The sequence below is a fragment of the Vulpes lagopus genome, chromosome 24 (genome assembly GCF_018345385.1).
Source record: "Vulpes lagopus strain Blue_001 chromosome 24, ASM1834538v1, whole genome shotgun sequence".
Taxonomy (NCBI): Eukaryota; Metazoa; Chordata; class Mammalia; order Carnivora; family Canidae; genus Vulpes; species Vulpes lagopus.
The window spans coordinates 18,015,670-18,036,898 of NC_054847.1; the positions used below are offsets into that span (position 1 = coordinate 18,015,670).

General features: G+C 34.8%; 2 protein-coding genes across 4 annotated transcripts in view; one reads left to right on the top strand and one right to left on the bottom strand.

Moving 5' to 3' along the window:
• Positions 1-21,229, bottom strand: part of ZRANB3 (zinc finger RANBP2-type containing 3) — a 310,106-nt gene that overhangs the window by 269,987 nt on the left and 18,890 nt on the right. For all 3 annotated transcript variants that reach the window (XM_041739422.1, XM_041739421.1, XM_041739420.1), the window contains one exon: positions 14,942-15,109. In XM_041739422.1, the coding sequence (XP_041595356.1) occupies positions 14,942-15,105 (164 nt within the window). In that variant the 5' untranslated portion in view covers positions 15,106-15,109. The remainder of the gene's footprint in view (positions 1-14,941; positions 15,110-21,229) is intronic.
• On the top strand, positions 4,682-5,409 carry LOC121481852 (60S ribosomal protein L7-like). Its single transcript, XM_041739428.1, has one exon. It carries the CDS (start codon positions 4,697-4,699, stop codon positions 5,360-5,362), a length of 666 nt encoding a protein of 221 aa, XP_041595362.1. The 5' UTR covers positions 4,682-4,696; the 3' UTR covers positions 5,363-5,409.

The window sequence follows — 21,229 nt, forward strand, 5'->3', positions numbered from 1 at the left end:
ATTTAATATTATGGGGAAATTTGAAATTGAGGTATAAAAAATACAGAAAATGACACAAATCTTTTGATTACAACTTGACGAATTTTCATAGAATGAACATACCCATGTAACACCACCAAGATCAAGGAACAGAATATTATAACACCTCCAGAAGCCTCCCTTGTGACTGACCCTCTTTCTTTCACAATGCTCTCCTACTTAAGGGTGGCCATTTCCTGAGTTCTAATACCATAAATTAGTATGTTATATTTATTTTACATAAGTGATTGTAAATAAATTAGTATCTTACATATATTTATATAAATGTATATATACAGTTAATGTATGTATTCTTTTATGTCTGGCTTCTTCTACTCAACACCATGTCTGTAAGATTCATCCTGCTGTTAATAGTAGTTATTAGTTTGTTCATTCTCATTGTTTTAAGTTTTCTATTGTATGAATATATTACAATTATTTCCCATTCTAGTGCTAATGGACAATTGAGTCTTAACGATTATGGGTAATGCTATAAAGAGCATTCTTATAATAAACATATATATGTACCTATATACCTAAGGTTAGGATTACTAGGTATCAGAATATTTATGTTCACCTACAGTAGATTTTGCCAAATGGTTTTCCAAAGTATATGTGTCAATATTCTTTTCTAATAGTAGTGTAAGACAAGTACAGATGTTTCACATCTCTAATTTTTTTATGCCATTCTGGTGAATGAGTGACTAGTGGTATTGAAATTTGGTTTTATACACATCTCCAACAGAAATTAGTACATATATTGGCCAAATATATGTACTAATTAATTGCTCAAATCCACAGGATACTTCCAAATAAAAAAGTCTGATTTTAAGTCAGTTTGCCTAGAGCAAAAGTAGCAGTTAAGCTCATCTATTAAAATGCATACCTATAACTTCCAGCTTTATTGAGATATAATCAACTTATAACATTGTGTAATTTTAATGTGTACAATGTGATGATTTGATGTATGTATATATTTTAAAATGACTACCGCAATAAGGTTAGTTAACATATCCATCACCATATATAGCTACCAATCTTTGTGTGGTGAGAACATTTAAAATCCACTCTTAGTAACATTCAAGTAAACACTACACAGTCAAATATAGTATTATGTATACACCAAATATACTATAGTCTTCACGCTATACATTAGAGTCCCATAACTTACTCAATCTTACAACTGAAAACATGTACACTTTAACCAGCATGTCCCAAAGTTTCCCACACCCCAGCCCCTGGCAACCACTAATATGCTCTTTGTTTCTATAACTTCAGTGTTTCTCCATTCCATGTGTAAGTGAGGTCATAAAGCATTTGTTTTTCTCTGACACATCATTTAGCAAAATGTCGACAAAGTTCATCCATGATGTCACATGATGATAGAATTTCCTTCTTTTCATGGCTGAATAATATTCCATTGTAATATATATATTTATATACACACACATTCATACATATATACACATACTTTTTTAAACTCATTTATCCATAAATGAACAATTAGGTGGTTTCTATGTCTTGACTACTGTGACTAACACTAAAATAAACATGAGGTTGCAGATAACTCTTCGAGATACTGATTTCATTTCCTTTAGATATAAACTCAGAAGTGGGACTGCTGGATCAGAAGGTACATCAACTTTTCATTTGCTGAGGAAACTCCATGCTGTTTTCCATAATGGTTTCACCAATTTACATTCCCACCACAGTGCACAAGGGTTCCCATTTCTCCATATCCTTGCCAGCATTTGTTATTTCTTATCTTTTTGATAATAGCCTTTCTTTAAAAAAAAAAAAATTTTTTTTTATCTATTCATGAGAGACACAGAGAAAGAGGCAGAGACATAGGCAGAGGAGAAGCAGACTCCCTGTGGGGAGCCTGATGCGGGACTTGATCCCAGGATCCTGGAATCATGACCTGAGCCAAAAGCAGATGTTCAACCACTGAGCTACCAGGTGCTGCCCCTGATAATAGTCTCTCTAGTAAAAGGTATGAGCTTGTATCTCATTATGATTTTGATTTGCAATTCCCTGATATATTAGTAATGTTGAACACCTTTTATGTACGTATTGGCTATTCGTATGTCTTCTTTGGAAAAATGTCTATCAATGCCCTTTGCTCATTTTTTAATTGGATTATTTAAGTTTTTTTGGCTATTGAGTTGTACAAGTTTATCATATATTTTGGATATTAAACCCTTAACGGATATATGGTTTATACATATTTTCTCCTATTCAATAGGCTGTCTTTTCATTTTGTTGACTGTATGTTTTGCTGTGCAGGAGCTTTTTATTTTGATATAGTACTACTTACTTATTTTGCTTTTTTTATAGCTTGTGCAAAATGTATACCTATATGCATCATTAACACTTTTTGACACAGCCAAGTCTCTCTCTAGACACCCTTATAGGATCCCTCGCCACCTGAGGAGGAGGCAAAACAAGGACGTTATTCTAAAACTCAAGTTAACATTATTTAGAATAGCAAGATTTTGTTTCATAAATCAATTACTTAGGCTGTTTAAATTAATAAGTAAAATAGTGTAACTTATTTCTTCCAGCTTTTTTGTACCCATACTTCAAGGTTCATCCATACTTCCACCTAATTATCCTTATCTTAAAGTGAAATGATAAGCATGGTGACTTATATCCTAATATTAAAATAGTTTGACAAAGAATTTTCTCATAGCAAAACCACCAGGTGTTTCAATATATTTGTTCACTGATGCAAAAATTCTATCTATATTCAGACAAACAAGTAAGGACTGTAATACTACAAAAGCAGCATATCTAAATGGGTAATACAACAGAAAACTATTCCATTTTAGGAGCGAAAAGAAAACAATGAAAGCAATTAGGCTGTCATCAAGTGATACCTTTAAAGAATACAAATTACTACAAAATCATCTCTGATACTTTTTACAAAAGCTTTAAATACCACAAAGTCCTTTCTTCCTTTATGCAGACAATTAAAACAAATTGTTCTGCCAGAATCTTCAGAAGAAATGAAATAGTTTATTTCAGAATACCACCTATACAAAGAGTATTAACTATTGATAAAGGTAACAAGGATAAGCCTAATAATTCATTCAGTAACAGCCTTCTTACATCTCATCAGATGTGAATAAGCAAACAACATATAGCAAACTTTGTTCAACTGTATGCTGAAAATTTCATATATTAATAAGTTTGTCAATTATTTTTAAACATGTAAAACCACAGGCACATATATGGAGACATAAATACATATATATCAATAATCATTTAATAAATAGCTAAGTAATGGATCCAATAGGAGCTTAATGGAGTACAGATTCAAAAATGTAATGCATCGTTATTTATCATCTTTGAAAACTAGACAGAAAAGAGAATGGGCTACCAAAAATATTAAATATGAAAAACAATAACAATAACAACTGAAGTGGTATATCTAGAGAGAATACTTGGCTACAAATCTCAGGGAAGCAAAACAAAACCGCAAGACATAGTTCCAAAGTGAGGGGGACAATTGTATTGCAATCAAGAATCCTTTCTTTGCATCACCACAAGAGGATAAATAGACTGGTGGCCAGAATATCCCCAGCTCCAGCCTACCTACAACAGGGAGAAGTAGAGAAAGCAAGGCCTTCAATGAAAAATCTCCAATGGGGAGACGCAGAATAAGGGCAGGAGTGACATATTTGCACCATTAGCTACTCGGCTATGTTGATTTCTTTTGGCTCAGGAAATATTATGAAAAGAAATAAATACATGTAAAAATAATGTCATAGAATAGATGTTAGTCTAGAACATTATTCTGGCCCTCTTTCAGGTGATCTTTTGCAAATAGCAGGCTCAGGAAAAAATGTTCTTCAATGAATAAAGAGTAGTAACTAAAAAAAAAAATCAATTCTCAAATATAAAAAAAAAAAGGGCAATCAAATGGAAAAATACACAGGAAAAATAAAAAGTACCTATGAAGCAAATGAAAATCACAGTCCAACAGTTTGCCACAAATTAAGACTTAAAGAAGCAGAGGTGCCTGGGTGGTGCAGTGGGTTAAATACCCAGCTCTTGATTTCACTCTGGTCATGACCTCAGGGTCCTGGGATAGAGCCCCATGTCTGGCTCTGCTCTCAGCACCAAATCTCCTTAAGACTCTCCCTCAGCCCCTCCCCACTGTGTGCTCTCTCAAATAAAAAAATCTAAAAAAATAAAAATAAAAATAAATAAACTTAAATGAGCAATCACCTTTATAACACAAAATGGACCAGAGGGAAGCAATGAAACTATTTAGCTGTTTAAATAATTTGGGTACAGAAAAGAATATAACAGTTACAAACAATGACTACACAGAAATTACACACCTAACAAGAGGCAAAGAGAAGAACAAGGCAAAGATAATTTAAAGTTGGCAAAAAATATATAAGTATTTCATACAAACAAATTATATAGGTAAATATCAAGAAAAATAATTTAACCAATTAATATGATGTGCTAAGAAAGAGGAACAGAAAGGAAAGAAGACGTAATACATCAAATGCCACTGTACATGACTGGCAATAAGAAGACATTGCCTCTACTTCCTCTTTTTCCGGCTGGAACCATGGAACCTCTTTTTCCGGCAGAAGAGAAGAAGAAGAAAGTTCCTGCTGTGCCGGAAACCCTTAAGAAAAAGTGAAGGAACTTCGCGGAGATGAAGATCAAGCGTCTGAGAAAAAAGTTTGCCCAAAAGATGCTTCGAAAGGCAAGAAGGAAGCTTATCTATGAAAAGGCTAAGCATTACCACAGGGAATACAGGCAGATGTACAGAACTGAGATTCACATGGCGAGGATGGCAAGAAAAGCTGGCAACTTCTATGTGCCTGCAGAACCCAAGTTGGCATTTGTCATCAGGATCAGAGGTATCAAAGGTGTGAGCCCAAAGGTTCGAAAGGTGTTGCAGCTTCTTCGCCTTCGCCAGATCTTCAATGGCACCTTTGTTAAGCTCAACAAGGCTTCAGTTAACATGCTAAGGATTGTGGAACCATATATAGCATGGGGGTACCCAAACTTGAAGTCAGTGAATGAATTGATCTACAAGCGTGGTTATGGCAAGATCAACAAGAAGCGAATTGCCCTGACAGATAACACATTGATTGCTCGGTCTCTTGGTAAATATGGCATCATCTGCATGGAGGATCTGATTCACGAGACCTATACCATTGGAAAACGTTTCAAAGAAGCCAACAACTTTTTATGGCCCTTCAAATTATCTTCTCCACATGGCGGAATGAAGAAAAAGACCACCCATTTTGTAGAAGGTGGAGATGCTGGCAACAGGGAAGACCAGATCAATAGGCTTATTAGAAGGATGAACTAAGGTATCTACCATGATTATTTTTGTAAACTGGTCAGTTAATAAATGACTGCTTTCAAATGGAAAAAAAAAAAAAGAAGACATTGCCTAATAAAAGATAATCAACTATATTATGCAAAGCTATAGTTAAAAGATTATCAATGGATTCAAGCTCCAAACCTTTCATATTACTGAAAGTATACACTAAAAATAAAGACAATTTTGATGCTACTATAGTAATGTATTTAATGAATCATGTAGTGATTATATAGTAACATTTTTAGGAATAAAAACCACAACAAATGCTATGATGGCAGAATTAAGACCAAATATACTTTAATGTCAATGAATCAAAGGGAGCTTAATACTACTTTAAAGAAAATACAAACTAAATCACAAAGTGAAATACAATTCTGAAATTTAAAACCCATCTAAAAGAAGTGTCTCAAAAATGGTGACAATAGAAAGATGGTTAAACACATGCAAGGAAAATTTGGTCAGAAAGAAACTGTCAGAAAATTAATTACACAAGATTAAATTTGGAACATATTAGGAAAGAATTAAGTAATTCTATAATAAGGATATTTTACAATGATAGCAATTATAATCATTAATGAATAAAGTCTTAACAGTAAGATTTCAGTTCCCCGTGTTAAGGTGGTTTAGAAAGTCTCAGTTCCTTTCCTTTGCAAATACCTAGAAATGCTAATTTAAATAAAATACCATCTTTTAAAATGCAGAGCTGGCCTGATAAAAAGTAAAACCATTTACAATGGCCAGAAACAAAAGAGAAAATCAAAACCTGAGTGATAAATCTACATGCCACATTGAAGGTGTCTGCAAACACATACCATCAATTGGGAACCTTATTAGCAGCCAAGCAGAGCAATGGTAATAGGGTCTTAGATCTATACAAAGCATAGAGTGGAAATGAGACTCCTTAAGGAAACTTGAGCCTAAGAAAGCTACAACCTAAGTAAAAATGGAAACAGGGTGACAAAAAAAAAAAAAAAGACAAACATGGGGGAAGAAAACTAAAAATAGATTTACATATATACATATGGCCAAGTGCTTTTTCCGAAGGATGCCAACGTAATTTTTGGGAGAGAAGAGACTTCTAGAAATGATGCCAGAATAACTGGATATCAATATGAAAGGAAACTAAATCTAGAACTATTATCTTGTCCCATACATAAAAATTAGAGATGAATCATATATCAAAATATAAAAGCTAAAATTAGAAAGCTTCCAATACAAAACATAGGGACATTGTGACCTTGGAGTAGGAAAAGACTTCTTCATGACAACATAAAAAGCATTAACTACATAAAAAAGTTGATAAATCAGATTTTATGAATATTAAAAATTTCTGTTTATCAAAAGGCAAAAATGTATTCCATATGAAGAAAAAGCAGAGTATTAAAAATTTCTGTTCATCAAAGAATACTATAAAAAGAATTAAAAGGCAAACTACAGACTAGGAGAAAACTATTATAATACTTAATCTGACAAAGGTCTTCTATGCAGAATAAAAGAACTTCAAATCAGTAGTAAGGAGACAACAATTAAAACATATGCAAAACACTAAGATATATTGAAAGATGCCAATATTATTAGTCTTTATGAAAAATGCAAATTAAAAAACAGTGAGCTACCAGGGCGCTTCAGTGGCTTAGTCAGTTAAGCCTCCAATTCTTTTTTTTTTTTTTTTTAATTTTTATTTATTTATGATAGTCACAGAGAGACAGAGAGAGAGGCAGAGACACAGGCAGAGGGAGAAGCAGGCTCCATGCACCGGGAGCCCGACGTGGGATTCGATCCCGGGTCTCCAGGATCGCGCCCCGGGTCAAAGGCAGGCGCCAAACCGCTGCGCCACCCAGGGATCCCAAGCCTCCAATTCTTGATTCCAGCTCACACATGATCTCAGGGTCATGAGATCAAACCCCACATTGGGCTCTGCCCTCAGCATGGAGTCTGCTTGAGTTTCTCTCCCTTTCCCTCTGCGTCCCACTCTCTCTCTCTCACTCTGTCTAAAAATAAATAAATCTAAAAAACTCACAAAGAAACAGTGACCTACCACTTGAAGATCCACTCATTTTGAATGGCTAAAATGAAAAAGGCTGACAATACAAATGCAAAGATGTGCACCATCTAGAATTCTCATCCTGTTGATGAAATGAAAAAATGTTCAGTAGTTTTTTGACAAAGTAAAATAGACATCTACCCTAAAAAATAGCAACAGAGGGACGTCTGGGTGGCTCAGTTGGTTAAGTGTTGCCTTTGGCTCAGGTCATGATCTCAGGGTCCTAGGATCCAGCCCAGCATCAGGCTCCTTTATCAGCAGGGAGTCTGCTTCTCTGCTTCTCCTTCTCCCTCTGCCCCTCCCCACCCCCCACACATGCTCTCTCTTTCTCTCTCACAAACAGGTAAAATATTAAAACAAAAACAAAAAACAAACCAGTAGAATAGAAAACATGTCCATAAGAGGTCTTGTCCATGAACGTTAATACCATCTTTATTCATAAGACTCCCAAACTGGAATCAACCCAAATGTCCACCAGCAAGTGAATGAACAAAATAACTGTCTTATATTCAGAGATCAAAACAACATATGTGAATCTCAAAAACACGATGAGCAAAAGAAATCTGACACAGACACATACCCTGTATGATTCCATTTGTAACAAGTTCCAAAACAGTAAGGAATTATAACCCACTGGATATAAAAGGAATCCATGAGTCTATCCTGAGAATGGATGAATGGTTGGATAGATGGATAGGTAGAGACAAAGAGAGAAAAAGAGAAAAAGGCAGAGAGATTGTTGGAAGAAGGGAGCGGGATCTTCCTTACAATAACATGCAACTTGATAAGTGACAACTATCAAGGCAAAAAATATTTTGAGCAAGAACATGTATGGAAGGTAAATCCAAAAGAGAAAACTAGGTAAGAGGAAGCATATTTACATGGCCTGACCACCTTGTGTTAGCTGTTTGTTAAATAGGCAACAATTAATGAGAGAGAGAAATAGTAACTACATAATAGTATAGTTTTAACACTTTGACTAGCAATCAAAATTAATACTACCATCCTGAAAAAAAATTAACACTACCAGTGAGGAGCTGATAGATACTCCGTGCCTTCAAAAGCAATATTCTAAGAAGGATAGGATTTTTATCTCCCTTATGCACTAATCTAGAATGGACTACACAATCTACATCTTATAATGAAAAAAATGTTTTAAAAATTGAGTTACATTCTATAAAATAAGTTGGCATATATTCTTCAAAATAAAAACGCCAGTGTCATTAAAGTCTGAGAAACTATTTAACATTAAAGAAAGAGGTATCACTAAATGCAGTAAGTGATCCTACACTAGATCTAGTACTAAAAGAAAAACATACTATAAAGGATTGACAATAATAACATACATGGAGATTAAAGACTAAATCTCATGAATTTGATGACTATACTATAGCTATGTTAGAGAATATTTTTGTTCTTAAATATGAACTATTCTTAAATGATATAGATGAAAGGAATAAGACATATGCAACCTAATCTCAAATGGCTTTGAAACAAATAAATAATAACTACTATTATACATCTGCATGTGTGTGTGTATGTGAGTAGAAAGAAGAGGGCGAGAGAATAATAAACTAATAAAGGAAAAATAAAATGTTAGAAATTAGTGAATCTGGGTAAAAGGTATATGAAAGTTATTTGTTATTTTTTTTCTCAAAGTTGAAACTATTTCAAAATAAAAAGTTAAAAAAAATAAAGAAAGCATCAAATAACCATAAAAAAAACATTCTGGTGACAAAGTCAGATCACTAGTTTCCTAATTCACGGGGATGAGGTTGATCAGAAAGAGGTCTATTCTGGGTGGTAGAAGTATTCTATATCTTGACAGAGGTATTCAAAAACATACAGGTAGACATATATCAGAATCCACTGATGTGTACACATAAAACCCACACATTTTATTAAATTTATATTTATCTAATTTTTTAAAAGCCACCAAAGAAATTTAAAGTTTGGCATGAGGTAGTAATTAATAATCAAAATTTAAAATCACAAGCTTGCCTGAAAATGAATTTGAGGTTTTGAATTTATACTGCCTCTGTGATGTGGGGGGAAAAAAAAATCAAGAATTTAATTTTGCAAATCCTCCCTAAAAAAATTTACCCATTATTTAGGTCTCTCAAGATTCAAAGAGATTAAGATCACCTAATTATAAAAGCAAAAATTTTAAAAGTTAACAAACACACTGGGAGATAAATCATCATGAATAACAACAAGAGTAAAATTAGTCTCCAAAGGACTTCAGATATGTAAAATAAGTATGTTCTAAATATTTATAGAAAGAAGAGATAGAGGGACACCTGGGTGGCTCAGCGGTTGAGTGTCCACCTTTGGCTCAGGGCATGATCCTGGGTCCAGGGATCGAGTCCTGTGTTGGGCTTCTTGCATGGAGCCTGCTTCTCCCTCTGCTTATGTCTCTGCCTCTGTATGTGTGTCTCTCATGAATAAATAAAATTTTTTAAAAATTAAGAAGAGATAAAATTAAAACATGGAAAGGAAGCAAGACACCATTAACACAACCAGCAGACAGGAACTGGATACTCTAGGACTTAAGAATACACTATCTGACAAAAAGAATGGAAAATAAAATGTTTCTTTTTTTTTTTTTTTTAAAGATTTTATTTATTTTATTCATGAGAGACATGGGGAGAGAGAGGCAGAGACACAGGCAGAGGGAGAAGCAGGCTCCACGCAGGGAGCAGGATGTGGGACTCGATCTCCAGGATCACGCCCTGGGCTGAAGGTGGTGCTAAACCACTGAGCCACCCCCAGGCTGCCCAAATACAATGTTTCTATTCTTCAATTTCAACATAGGGAAGGACTGACTGTTCTTTGGCATTAGTCAACTTATCCCTGAAGTATACTCTGATTTGAGCAAATAGTTAAACACTCCTGCTTTTTAAAGACCCCAAACTTCCCCAAAGTCTGATTCAATACCAACTCTTTTCTTTGTTTGCCTTGTTTAAGCACAGTTCTTCCTTGCTTAGCAAGTAATAAATTCAGCCTTTTTGATTCAGCCATAATGAATAAGTTTTGGTTTCAAGTAGTTTAGTAAGGTCTTTTCCTTTAGAGAATCCAAAAAATTAATTTAGTAGGAAAACTTAGGATTAGTTAACAAGAACATGACTAAGCAACAAATATCCAAATAAAGCACAGAAATCTTTTAAAAATATGAAAATACAAAAAAGAAGAGGAAAGGTCTAATATAGGTATAACTGGAGACCAAGGAGAAGAAAGAATGGGGCAAAAATAATATCTGAAGAGATTTGAAGAGACTGAGAATCTTCCTAGAACTAATAAATGACATCAACCCACAGATGAAAAACTTTAAATGCAAACCGAGGTACATCATACATAGCAAAACTTTTGGATAACCGAACAAGGAGAAAATCTTAGAAATAGCCAGAGGGAGGAAATGACATTTTATCGCAACATCAAAAATACTAAATATGGGACACCTGGGTGGCTTAGCAGTTGAGTGTCTGCCTTTGGATCAGGGTGTGATCCCAGATTCCTGGGATGGAGTCCTGTATTGGGCTCCTTGCATGGAGCCTGCTTCTCCTCCCTCTGCCTGTGTCTCTGCCTCTCTTTCTGTGTCTCTCATGAATAAATAAAATCTTAAAAAAAAAATACTAAACACCTAGGCATAAGCATAATAATACACATGAAAAAATTATATATTGAAAATTATAAAAATCTTATCAAAAGAAATTAAATAAGGGAAAGAATAATTGAGATGGAAATAAAGGGCAATTAAATAAATGGAAGATCATTCATATTAACAGATTAAAATACTCTATACTGTTAAGATATAAATTCTCCCTAAACTAATCTACAGATGCAAAACAATCTCATTCACTATCCCAGCAACTTTTTTGGTGAAAAACAATAAATAATTTCTACAACCTTTGCAATGCAAAGTGTCAACAATAGTTGAGGCAATTCTGGAAAAATAACAAAAAGTTGCAAGACTTATGCTATCTTAGGCCAAAATAACTGTTATTAAGTTATAATAATTAAAAAGCATGGTGCTAATACAAAGACTAGCAATCTGATAAATATACCTGTACTGTCCCACATGGTAGCCACCAGACATGTGACTAAATTTAAATCAATTAAAATTAGTTAAAATATGAAATTCAGCCCTTAGTTACACTTGCCGTATTTTAAGGACTCAGTTGCCACAGGAGGCTAGTAACTACTGAAGTAAACACCATGTATATGAACATTTCCATAATGGCAGAAGTTCCATTAGACAGCACTTATCTAGAAAGATACACATAAAATTTTGATTTATGACAACAGTCTAACATAGCAGGGAAAATGAGTCTTTCCAATAAATAGTGATAGATCAATCATTGATATAAAAAGGTAAATAATACATAATCAACTCTGATCCCCACTTCATACAACACACAAAAATCAATTCTATGTGGAATATAGTTCTGAATGTAAAAAATAAAACAATAAAGTTTTTAGAAGCCATAGAAAATTAACTTTGCAACCTGGCAGTAGACAAAAGTTTGTAAAATAAGATGCAAAAAGTGTCAGCCATAAAATACAAAACAATGAACAGTATTTAAGATAATATTAAACCTGAGAACTTGTGCTTATTCAAAGAGATCAATAAGAGAGAGAAAAGGCAAACCACAACCTGAGAAGTTTCATTTGCAACATATATATTTGACAAATCTCTCATATCCAGAAGATAAATATGACAAAAGACTCCTAGAAAATAAGTAGGCAAACAACCCTGGTAGAAAAACGGATGAAATATGAACAGGCACTTAACAAAAAAGGATGACCAAATGGCTAATAAGTATATGAAAAGGTGTTTAATTTCATTTGTTATCAGAAAAGTGCAAATAAAAACCTAAATGGATATCACTGTATTCCAGCCAGAATCCCTAAGATGACATTAAAGATAGGCAATAAAAAGTGTTGGTGAAGATGTGATACAACTGGGACTCTTACACATTATTGACACAAGTAAAAACTGGAAAACTTGAAAAACTGAGTAATGGGTTGAATTATGGCCCCCACAAAACTCATATGCTAAAGTTCTAACACCCAGTAGCTCAGAATGTGACCTGACTTGAAAATAGAAGCAGCATAGATGTAATTAGTTAAAATTAGATTATTAGTGTGGGCCTTAATCCATCATGACTGGTGGTGTCCTTAAAGAAAGGGAAAGGAGATGAATAGATGATGATGTGAAAAGACACTGGAAGAAGACGGCATTCTCCAAACCAAGGAAAGAGACCCTCAAGCAGATCCTTCCTTTGCAAACCTAAGAAGGAATCAACTCTTTTAACACCTTGATTTTGGACTTCTAGATTCAAGAAATGTGAAACAATAAATTTCTGTTGATTAAGTCATCCAGTTGTGGAATTTCATTATGACAGCCCTGGAAAATTAATATTGGAGGTTATTTACTTATAATATATACATTTCTTATGACTCAACAACTCTACTTCTTGGTATACACGTGACAGAAATATATGTGTATGTATGGATTTACCAAAAGATTTGTATAAAAAGGCTCATATCATTATTTGTAAAAGCACCAAACTAGTAACAATTCAAATACTCATCAACAGTGAGTGAATAAAAAAAAAGTTATTATACATTTATACAGTGGAATTTTTCATGAGAATGAACCAACTACAACCACATGCAACAATAAGGAACAATATCATAATGATGTTGAGTGAAAGAAGTCAGACACAAAAGAATATGTATATGGATGATTACAATGATATAGTCAAATATATATAAAAGTAATCTGTGGTTTGAGAAGTCAGGATAAGTGGTTACCTTTGGAGAGGAAGGAGCCAGTGGTGATTGGGAAGGAGCAAGAGAAACATTTCTAAGATGTGGGTAATGTACTATTTCTTAATCTTGGTGATAGTGATACTGTAAAAATTCTTCAAGTTGTATACTTATAATCTTCATACTTTTTTCCATGTATTTTATACATTTCAAAAAATTCTTAAAACATTTAACAGGTAAGTTAAACATAATAATTATGCTCTCTTATTTTTAAAAAGAGATCTTTAAAAGTAGCCATAATGGAGCACAGATAAACACAGAAAATATATGAGACATTAATGGGAGCATAGGATAGAGAAGGTGAAACTTAAATCTACCTGCAGTGTCAACTGCAGAAGAAGAAAATAAACAGAATAAGTGAGATTACCATTTAAAGAGATAAGAGTGCCTGGGTGGCTCAGTCAGTTGAATGATGTCTGCCTTCTGCTCAGGTCATGATCCTGGGGTGGAGCCCTGCGTTGGCTCCTTGCTGAGCATGGAGCCTGCTTCTCCCTCTCTGCTTCACTCCCCACCACCCCAGCTCATGCTCCCTCTCCCTGCTTTCTCTCTCTCACAAATAAATAAAATTTTTAAAAATAAAAGAATTTTTAAAAATAGATAATAGCTGAGAATTGTCCAGAATCAACATGACACAAATCCCAGATTAAAAATGTACAATAATCTCAAGGAGAATAAACAAAAGGAAAACCAGATTGAATAAATTACTGTGACACTGCAGAACTCCAAAGGCCAAAAGAAACCCTAAAACCATCTACAGAAAAAGACAGATCAGATACAATTAGAAAAAACAGATGACCTAAAAAGGAATGAAAATAAGATTGATTCCTTTCTTCTTTTTTTTTTTAATTATCAAACTGACGGAAAAGCCAAAAAGAATACTACAGTGAACACTCTTATACCACTCACCAGATTCAGTGTTAACATTATGGCTGATTCATTCAAAGTTTCTCTAAACATATACAGGTCCTTTATATACTTAGAAAGGTCCTTTCCTTTTGGGAAAATATAGAAAGTAGGCTGCCATCACAATTCTTCATCCTAAATTCTTTATCATGCATTTTCCAAGAAGAAGAACATTCAACTACAACATCACTTCACCCATGATAACTGACTTTAATTCAAAAACATCACTCTCTTAAGAGAGTGCAAATGATGTTTTCCTAGTTATCTTAATATGTCCCCTAAAGCTTTTCTTTTAGTTATTCAGGATCTAATCAAGATTTATGCATTACTTTCACATCTAATATCCCCTAACTTTCAGGTCTCTCTCAATTTAGGACATTCACATCACTTCCCTTGGTTTTTCATGACACTGTATCATTTAAAGAATTCAGGTCAATTGTCCTAGAAATATAGCCCACATTCTGAACTGGTTTGACTGTTCCCCCATGACCATTAGGACAAGATGATTCCCGGAAGAACATCACTTAGGAATGTTGTATAACTCCTATGCAGCACATCATGCCTATAGCTTCTCCACTATTGGCTATGCTAAATTAACATTTGGTCATTTGTCTTTTTGTAATCAGTACGTCACCTATAAAGTAAGTTTTTGAGACTCAAGAGCATACTTTTCAATGGCAATTATTAAATACGTAAGTCAATAGAATACAACCTTCCATACACACACACACACACACCACACAAGAATTAAATATTTTTAGCATATCCTGAAAAAAGTACTTTACCTGCCATCTCTTCTGAGGGCAAAAGCAATGCCATCTTTCTGGAAAGGAAGTAGCTTTGCTCTTAGTTTGTCAGGCAAAAAATCCAACTGTTTATAAGATTCATTTGTCAAACAAGAAATCTGAGGTGTAAGAGACTTTTTTATCTCATGAGCTTTAGGCATCATGATCCTAAAAAAAGAAATCACAAAAAGGGAGGGTGGTGGAAAAAGTTATTACTAAGTGTATTAGAGAATAAAACATAAAAAATAATTTTAAAGTATTTACCAGTAGCCTTGATATACTATCTACAAAGATATAAATTGGTTAAATCACAATCCAAAATGAGCTATTAAGAATATTCAAAGCACTGAGTCCAAAAGCAATTGCTTAATGCACAATGTAGGAACTGAGGATCCTTTATTTCATTTGTATTTCAAATTGAAACATAACATAACCACAACCCTATTTTAAGTAACAAATGTTTTACTGAAAATTTATAAATCAACCAGGTTTTTAAAAACTAAATAATTTTTTAAATAAGGAATGATTTGCTATAAGAGGAATTCTTTTGTAGTTAATCCTTTTGTAGATAATACATTTTCATATCACACCAAATTTTCTAAGAATAAGGTAAAATTGCATTTTAAAAATTACAAAGATATTGTAAAAATTACAGAGATATTAACCTCAAATTTATAATTGGATTAACTCAATATTAAATGAGACTCATTTTTAAATATTAAAATAATTTTTTTAAATCAAATGAATACACAGTATAAACCGTCCCTGACTGGAACCTTCCTCACCACAGGGTTTCCTCAAATGTCATTTTAATTTTTTTTAAAAAGATTTTACTTTATTCGTTCATGAGAGACGCAGAGAGAAAGAGAGGCAGAGACACAGGCAGAGGGAGAAGCAGGCTCCACGCAGGGAGCCCGATGTAGGACTCGATCCCTGGACTCCAGGATCACGCCCTGGGCCAAAGGCAGGCACTAAACAACTGAGCCACCCAGGGATCCCCAAAAATAAAATCTTTAAAAATAATAAATAATACTTTGTATTTAGATTGCACCTTTTAATCTGTTTATATATAATCTCATTTCATCTTTAAAACAAATTTGCTTTTGGGGCACCTGCGTGGCTCAGTGGTTGAGCATCTGCCTTTGGCTCAGGTCATGATCCTGGGGTCCTGGGACAGAGTCCCACATCAGATTCCCTGCAGGGAGCCTGCTTCTTCCTTTGCCTATGTCTCCTTTGTTTCTGTCTCTCGTGAATGAATAAATAAAATCTTTTTTTAAAAAAACTACTTTTCCCCCCAATTACTCGCAGACTTATAAAATTTTACACCCCACTGCCAAAAAAGTAATCTACCTCTGTAACCAATGTCTAAGAATCTCAAGAATTCAGTTAAGTATTTGTTAATAACAAATAGATATTACATGTCAGGATCTAGAGAAGGAAGGACCACACTCTCACAGAGCTTACATTGAAGAGGAAGACTAAAAATAAATAAGATGATTATTTACAATATAGTGCAAATATTATGAAGGAACTTAAGACAGTAATGACCAATTTAGGCAGGCTGACCAGGTAATGATTCCCCTAGGTAATGCCTAGTCCGTAGTCTGAAGGATGCGAAAGAGAGCCAAGTTCAGAATTGAGAGAAGAGCATTCCGGGCAGATAGCATCAGGGGAAGGGCTCCAAGTTGAGAAAGGGCTGAGTGATTTTTAGAAACAGAAAGGAGGCCAATGTGGCTGAACCAAAGTAGAGAATAGTATGAGATTCAGCTACTGGGATAAGCAAGAGTAAAATCATAGAAGGCCTAGATAAGAGCTTTATATTCTATTTTAAGAATGAAGGGAAACCAATACAGTTCTGCCATCCAAAACACTATTAGCCAGAAGTAGCTATTTAAGTTAAAAATGAAAACTTCAGGCATGGTGTGAAGAAGAGGCAAGAATGACCTCCAGGTAGCCAAAGCCCATACCACTGTATCTGTGCATTGCTGCATCCTCCCCTCCAGTGCCTCAGTACTGCCACCTTCTCCACTACACCCAAGAGAAAGGCTGAAGTGGATGCTAAAGAAGATAAAACCAAGGTGAGGAACGAGCCACAGAGAAGATCTGCAAAATTATCTGCTAAACCTGCTCCTCCAAAGCCAGAGCCCAAGCCTAAAAAGACCCTGGCAAAAAAGGGAGAGAAGGCACCTAAAGGGAAAAGGGGGAAAACTGATGTTGGCAAGGATTGGGAATGACCCTGCAGAAAACAGAGACGCCAAAAAGAGCAGGCACAGAAAACTGAAGGTGGGGAGATGCCAACTGAAACGTGCGCATTTTTGATAACTGTGTCCTTCTGGTGACTGTAAGGTCTGAAATGCTATTTTTTATCAAATTCGTTTTACTTTTTTTTAAAGCTACGTTGTTAGCACACAGAACATTCCATTGTTGTTTTGGGAGAAGGGCAGAGGTCACTAATAGAATATCTCTGAAGCTAGACTGATACAAGGGGGAAAATACTGTTCCCTTCTAGTTTTGAGAAACTTCCTTTTGGTTCCCAGGAGGAGGGATTCCTTGATGTTGACACACATCAGCCACTTTGGCACAAATGCCTTGTGGTGTGGAAAAATTAAAATTCATTTTTTATGTCTTCTTCTCCCTCTCTGCCTTCAACATAGACTTGACTCCCTTAAACCCAGAGTCCTGTTGGAACCTGACCCCAATAAATGGTTCCCAGTATATGTTAGGCAATCTGGACTTTACAGTGTCACCATGGAGATGGCATCCCTCAAAAGACCTTCTTTATTAGCTTGTAGACCTTCAGATTGCTAATTCAGCTATCTTCATTTCATTTCCTGGAAGTCAAGGTCTGCTTGTTAAAAGATGTTGAACAGTATGCTAAGGGGTGCTTGGGTGGCTCAGTGGTTGAGCGTCTGCCTTCAGCCCAGGGCGTGAGCCCAGAGTCCCAGGATCGAATCCCACATTGGGCTTCCAGCATGGAGCCTGCTTCTCCCTGTCTGTGTCTCTGCCTCTCTCTCTGTGTCTCTCAAGAATAAATAAATAAAAATCTTTAAAAAAAAAAGATAAATGAAATCTTGAAAAATATATGTGTGTATATATATGTACACACACACACACACACACACACACACACACACACACATATATATACTAAACGTGAACTGTCAGCCCTCACTCTAAACCTTCCCTGTTCAGAACATCAGATGAAGATTCCACTGGGTTTTATAGTGACTTTCTGATTTTGGTAGTCTATTGAAGAAGGGAGTTTGAAAGTTGTAGAATACTATCGACTATCGACTATCTGCCCGTGTCTACTAACGACTATCTGCCCATGTCCCACCTGAAATACCATGATTGTTTATGAAAAGTAATCTTTAATAAAGCTGGATATAATTTGGCTTGGAAAAAAAATAAAAATAAATAAATAATATTAAAGCTTCAGTTCCTTAGTTGTATGAGCTATATTTCAAGGGCTCAGTGGCCACATGTGGTTGGTGACTATCATGTTGAACTGTGCAGATAGAAACCATCCCCATCTTCACTGAAAGCTGTATTAGATAACACTTAGTGGAGAGTTTTATGCAGGAGAGTGACACAATCTGACATATTTTTAAAACCACCAGGAGAGGCCAAAGCTATTAATAGAAAGAGGGGATAAATGTCCCTAGAGGACTTGGCCAGTCCATAATGGCCCCACTGCTTCTGTAGGCTACTAGATTTAAATATGACTTATGACAGACTCAGATCTGCCTGATAAAGTCCTCATAAATACCAGTAAGTGGGCACCCTAGTGGCTTTTCAACAACAACAACAACAAAACACTGAGTAAATAACAGAGAATGGTTCAGAAAGGGTAAGGCATTAAACCAAGGAACTTATTACCAGGCTATAACAGACAAGGCAAGAATCATCTCTGGCAGTAGAACTGGAGAGATTTAGGAAATGAATCAGTGGTAAAGCGAACAGAACTTGCTGGTGGATGATATGTGGAAAATAAGTGACATGTGAAATCAAGATGTACATTTAGAATGATGGAATTGATGCAAATTATTGAAATAGTTAAGACTATGGAAGAAATGGATTGAGGAGAAAAAAATCAATACATCTTTTAGAAATATATAAACTTTGAGATGGTTGTAAATTATGAAGTGGAAATGTCAAATATGTTTGGAAATGCAAGAGTCTGGAACCCTAGGGAGAGAACAAGGCTGGGTACATGTATTTGGGAATTGACAGAGGCTAGTGTATCTACGTCATTCTTTGAGGCCACCCAACATCTGGGACCCCTATTATGTTTAGGAATTTCCTCGCAATACAAATCTGAGTAGGAGTCAGATATCATCTTTCAATAGAAAAACTGGAAATAGCAAATTCTTGCTTTCTCAGCCTGCCTTACAGAAATTGAATTTACTAATCAGATAGACCCATTCTAGACTTTTTTTAAAAAACTTTATTTATTTATTATTTATTTATTTATTTATTATTTATTTATTTGAGAGAGAGAGAGAGAGAGAAAGCACAAGCAGGGGGAGTAACAGAGGCAGAGGTAGAATCAGGCTCCCTCCGTACCCCCACCCCGACATGGGGGCTCAATTCCAGGACCCTGGGATCATGACCTGAGCCAAAGGCAGATGCCTAACTGACCAAGCTACCCAGTTCCCCCCACACCCCCATTCCATACTTTAATCCAGAAAGTCAAAACTCAAAGAAGCAGGTAATAAGTGAAACCCAGTCTGGCAAGGGTAGCAGCAGCAGAAAGTGCCATGTCCGCTTTCCAAAAGTGACAGGGTTTCAGAAGCACTTTTGAGACTCAACTGGATAAGGACGACCTCATACTATTTGTTTAGGGTGGAACACTGACAAGAAGCTAAGAAAACTATACAAAAATCATTTTACTATTATCTTTGCTTTTTTTACATTGTAAAAAATTTTAATGAACACCAAGAAAAAAAAATCTGCTAAATTGAGGTCATATTGGAATTTATCTGATTTTAATAAGACTGAATCAGGCACTATATTTGTAAAAATAAACAATGAAACTAAAGCCATCTTAAAAAAACGTTTTAAGTCACAAAAAAGAGAAAAGATAACTAAAGATGAAGATAAAATAAGTCTACAATAATATTAAAATTCTTAGAAAACTTCCAATCGAACTAAAATTATATGTCTGCTTCACTGACAATTCAAATAGGTATTTGGATACATAAAGAATTTAATAAATAGTAGTATGATCTAATTAATAACACATGGATATTTCAGTAAATATTCAAAATAAAATAATTTTAAAATACCTTTTCCCACTTATACTACAGAAAATCTAAAAATTATAATGTTATAATAAAAACAATACCTCATTTAGGTCAGCCATATAGGTTCATCTGCTGCAAAAGTTCAGTTGTAACACAACACTGTGTTAATGACAGAAGACTCAGGCTTCATTTGTCTTATCAAGAAACTAATACTAGGGATCCCTGGGTGGCGCAGCGGTTTGGCGCCTGCCTTTGGCCCAGGGCGCGATCCTGGAGACCCGGGATCGAATCCCATATCAGGCTCCCGGTGCATGGAGCCTGCTTCTCCCTCCGCCTGTGTCTCTGCCTCTCTCTCTCTCTGTGACTATCATAAATAAATAAAAATTAAAAAAAAAAAAAAAGAAACTAATACTAATAATAAATGTGCATGTCTATTAAATCATGAAAACTATAGAGGATTTAGTTTAGAAATGTAAGGAAAAGGTTTTATTCATTGTATACATACAAGTTTATTTTTTAGTAACATTGAGGGCTGTTAAAATGAAACCAACAATATTTACCTTTGAATACCATGTTATTAAAATTATCAAAATTAAAATCACTGACTAGGGAAATTTAGTGAAAGCAAAACCTAGCAGAACTCATTTTCTAAGCAATTCTCTTGTTACACAACACTGAATAAGGAAAGTTTTCAATTTCAATATTTTATTTAAGATCAAGATGGCATTTTTGTAATCAATTGGGAACAAGATAAGCTCAAATGGAATTTACTGATACATTCCTAAACAAATATTGGAATTGTGTTGAGGAGAATCAGCTATTGTTGAAATATACTCTCAATAAATTTATCTGGACATAAAAACCAAATGGCTGCTCAGAGAAATTATGGACTCTGAGGAGGCGATTTTCGTTTTTTGGTTTTTTTTTTTTAATTAAGACTTTGTTCAATGAGGGGTACCTAGCCGGCTTGGTTAGGAGAGCATGTGATTCTTGGTCTCAGGGTTGTAATTTCAAGCCCCACATCTAGGTTAGAGATTACTTA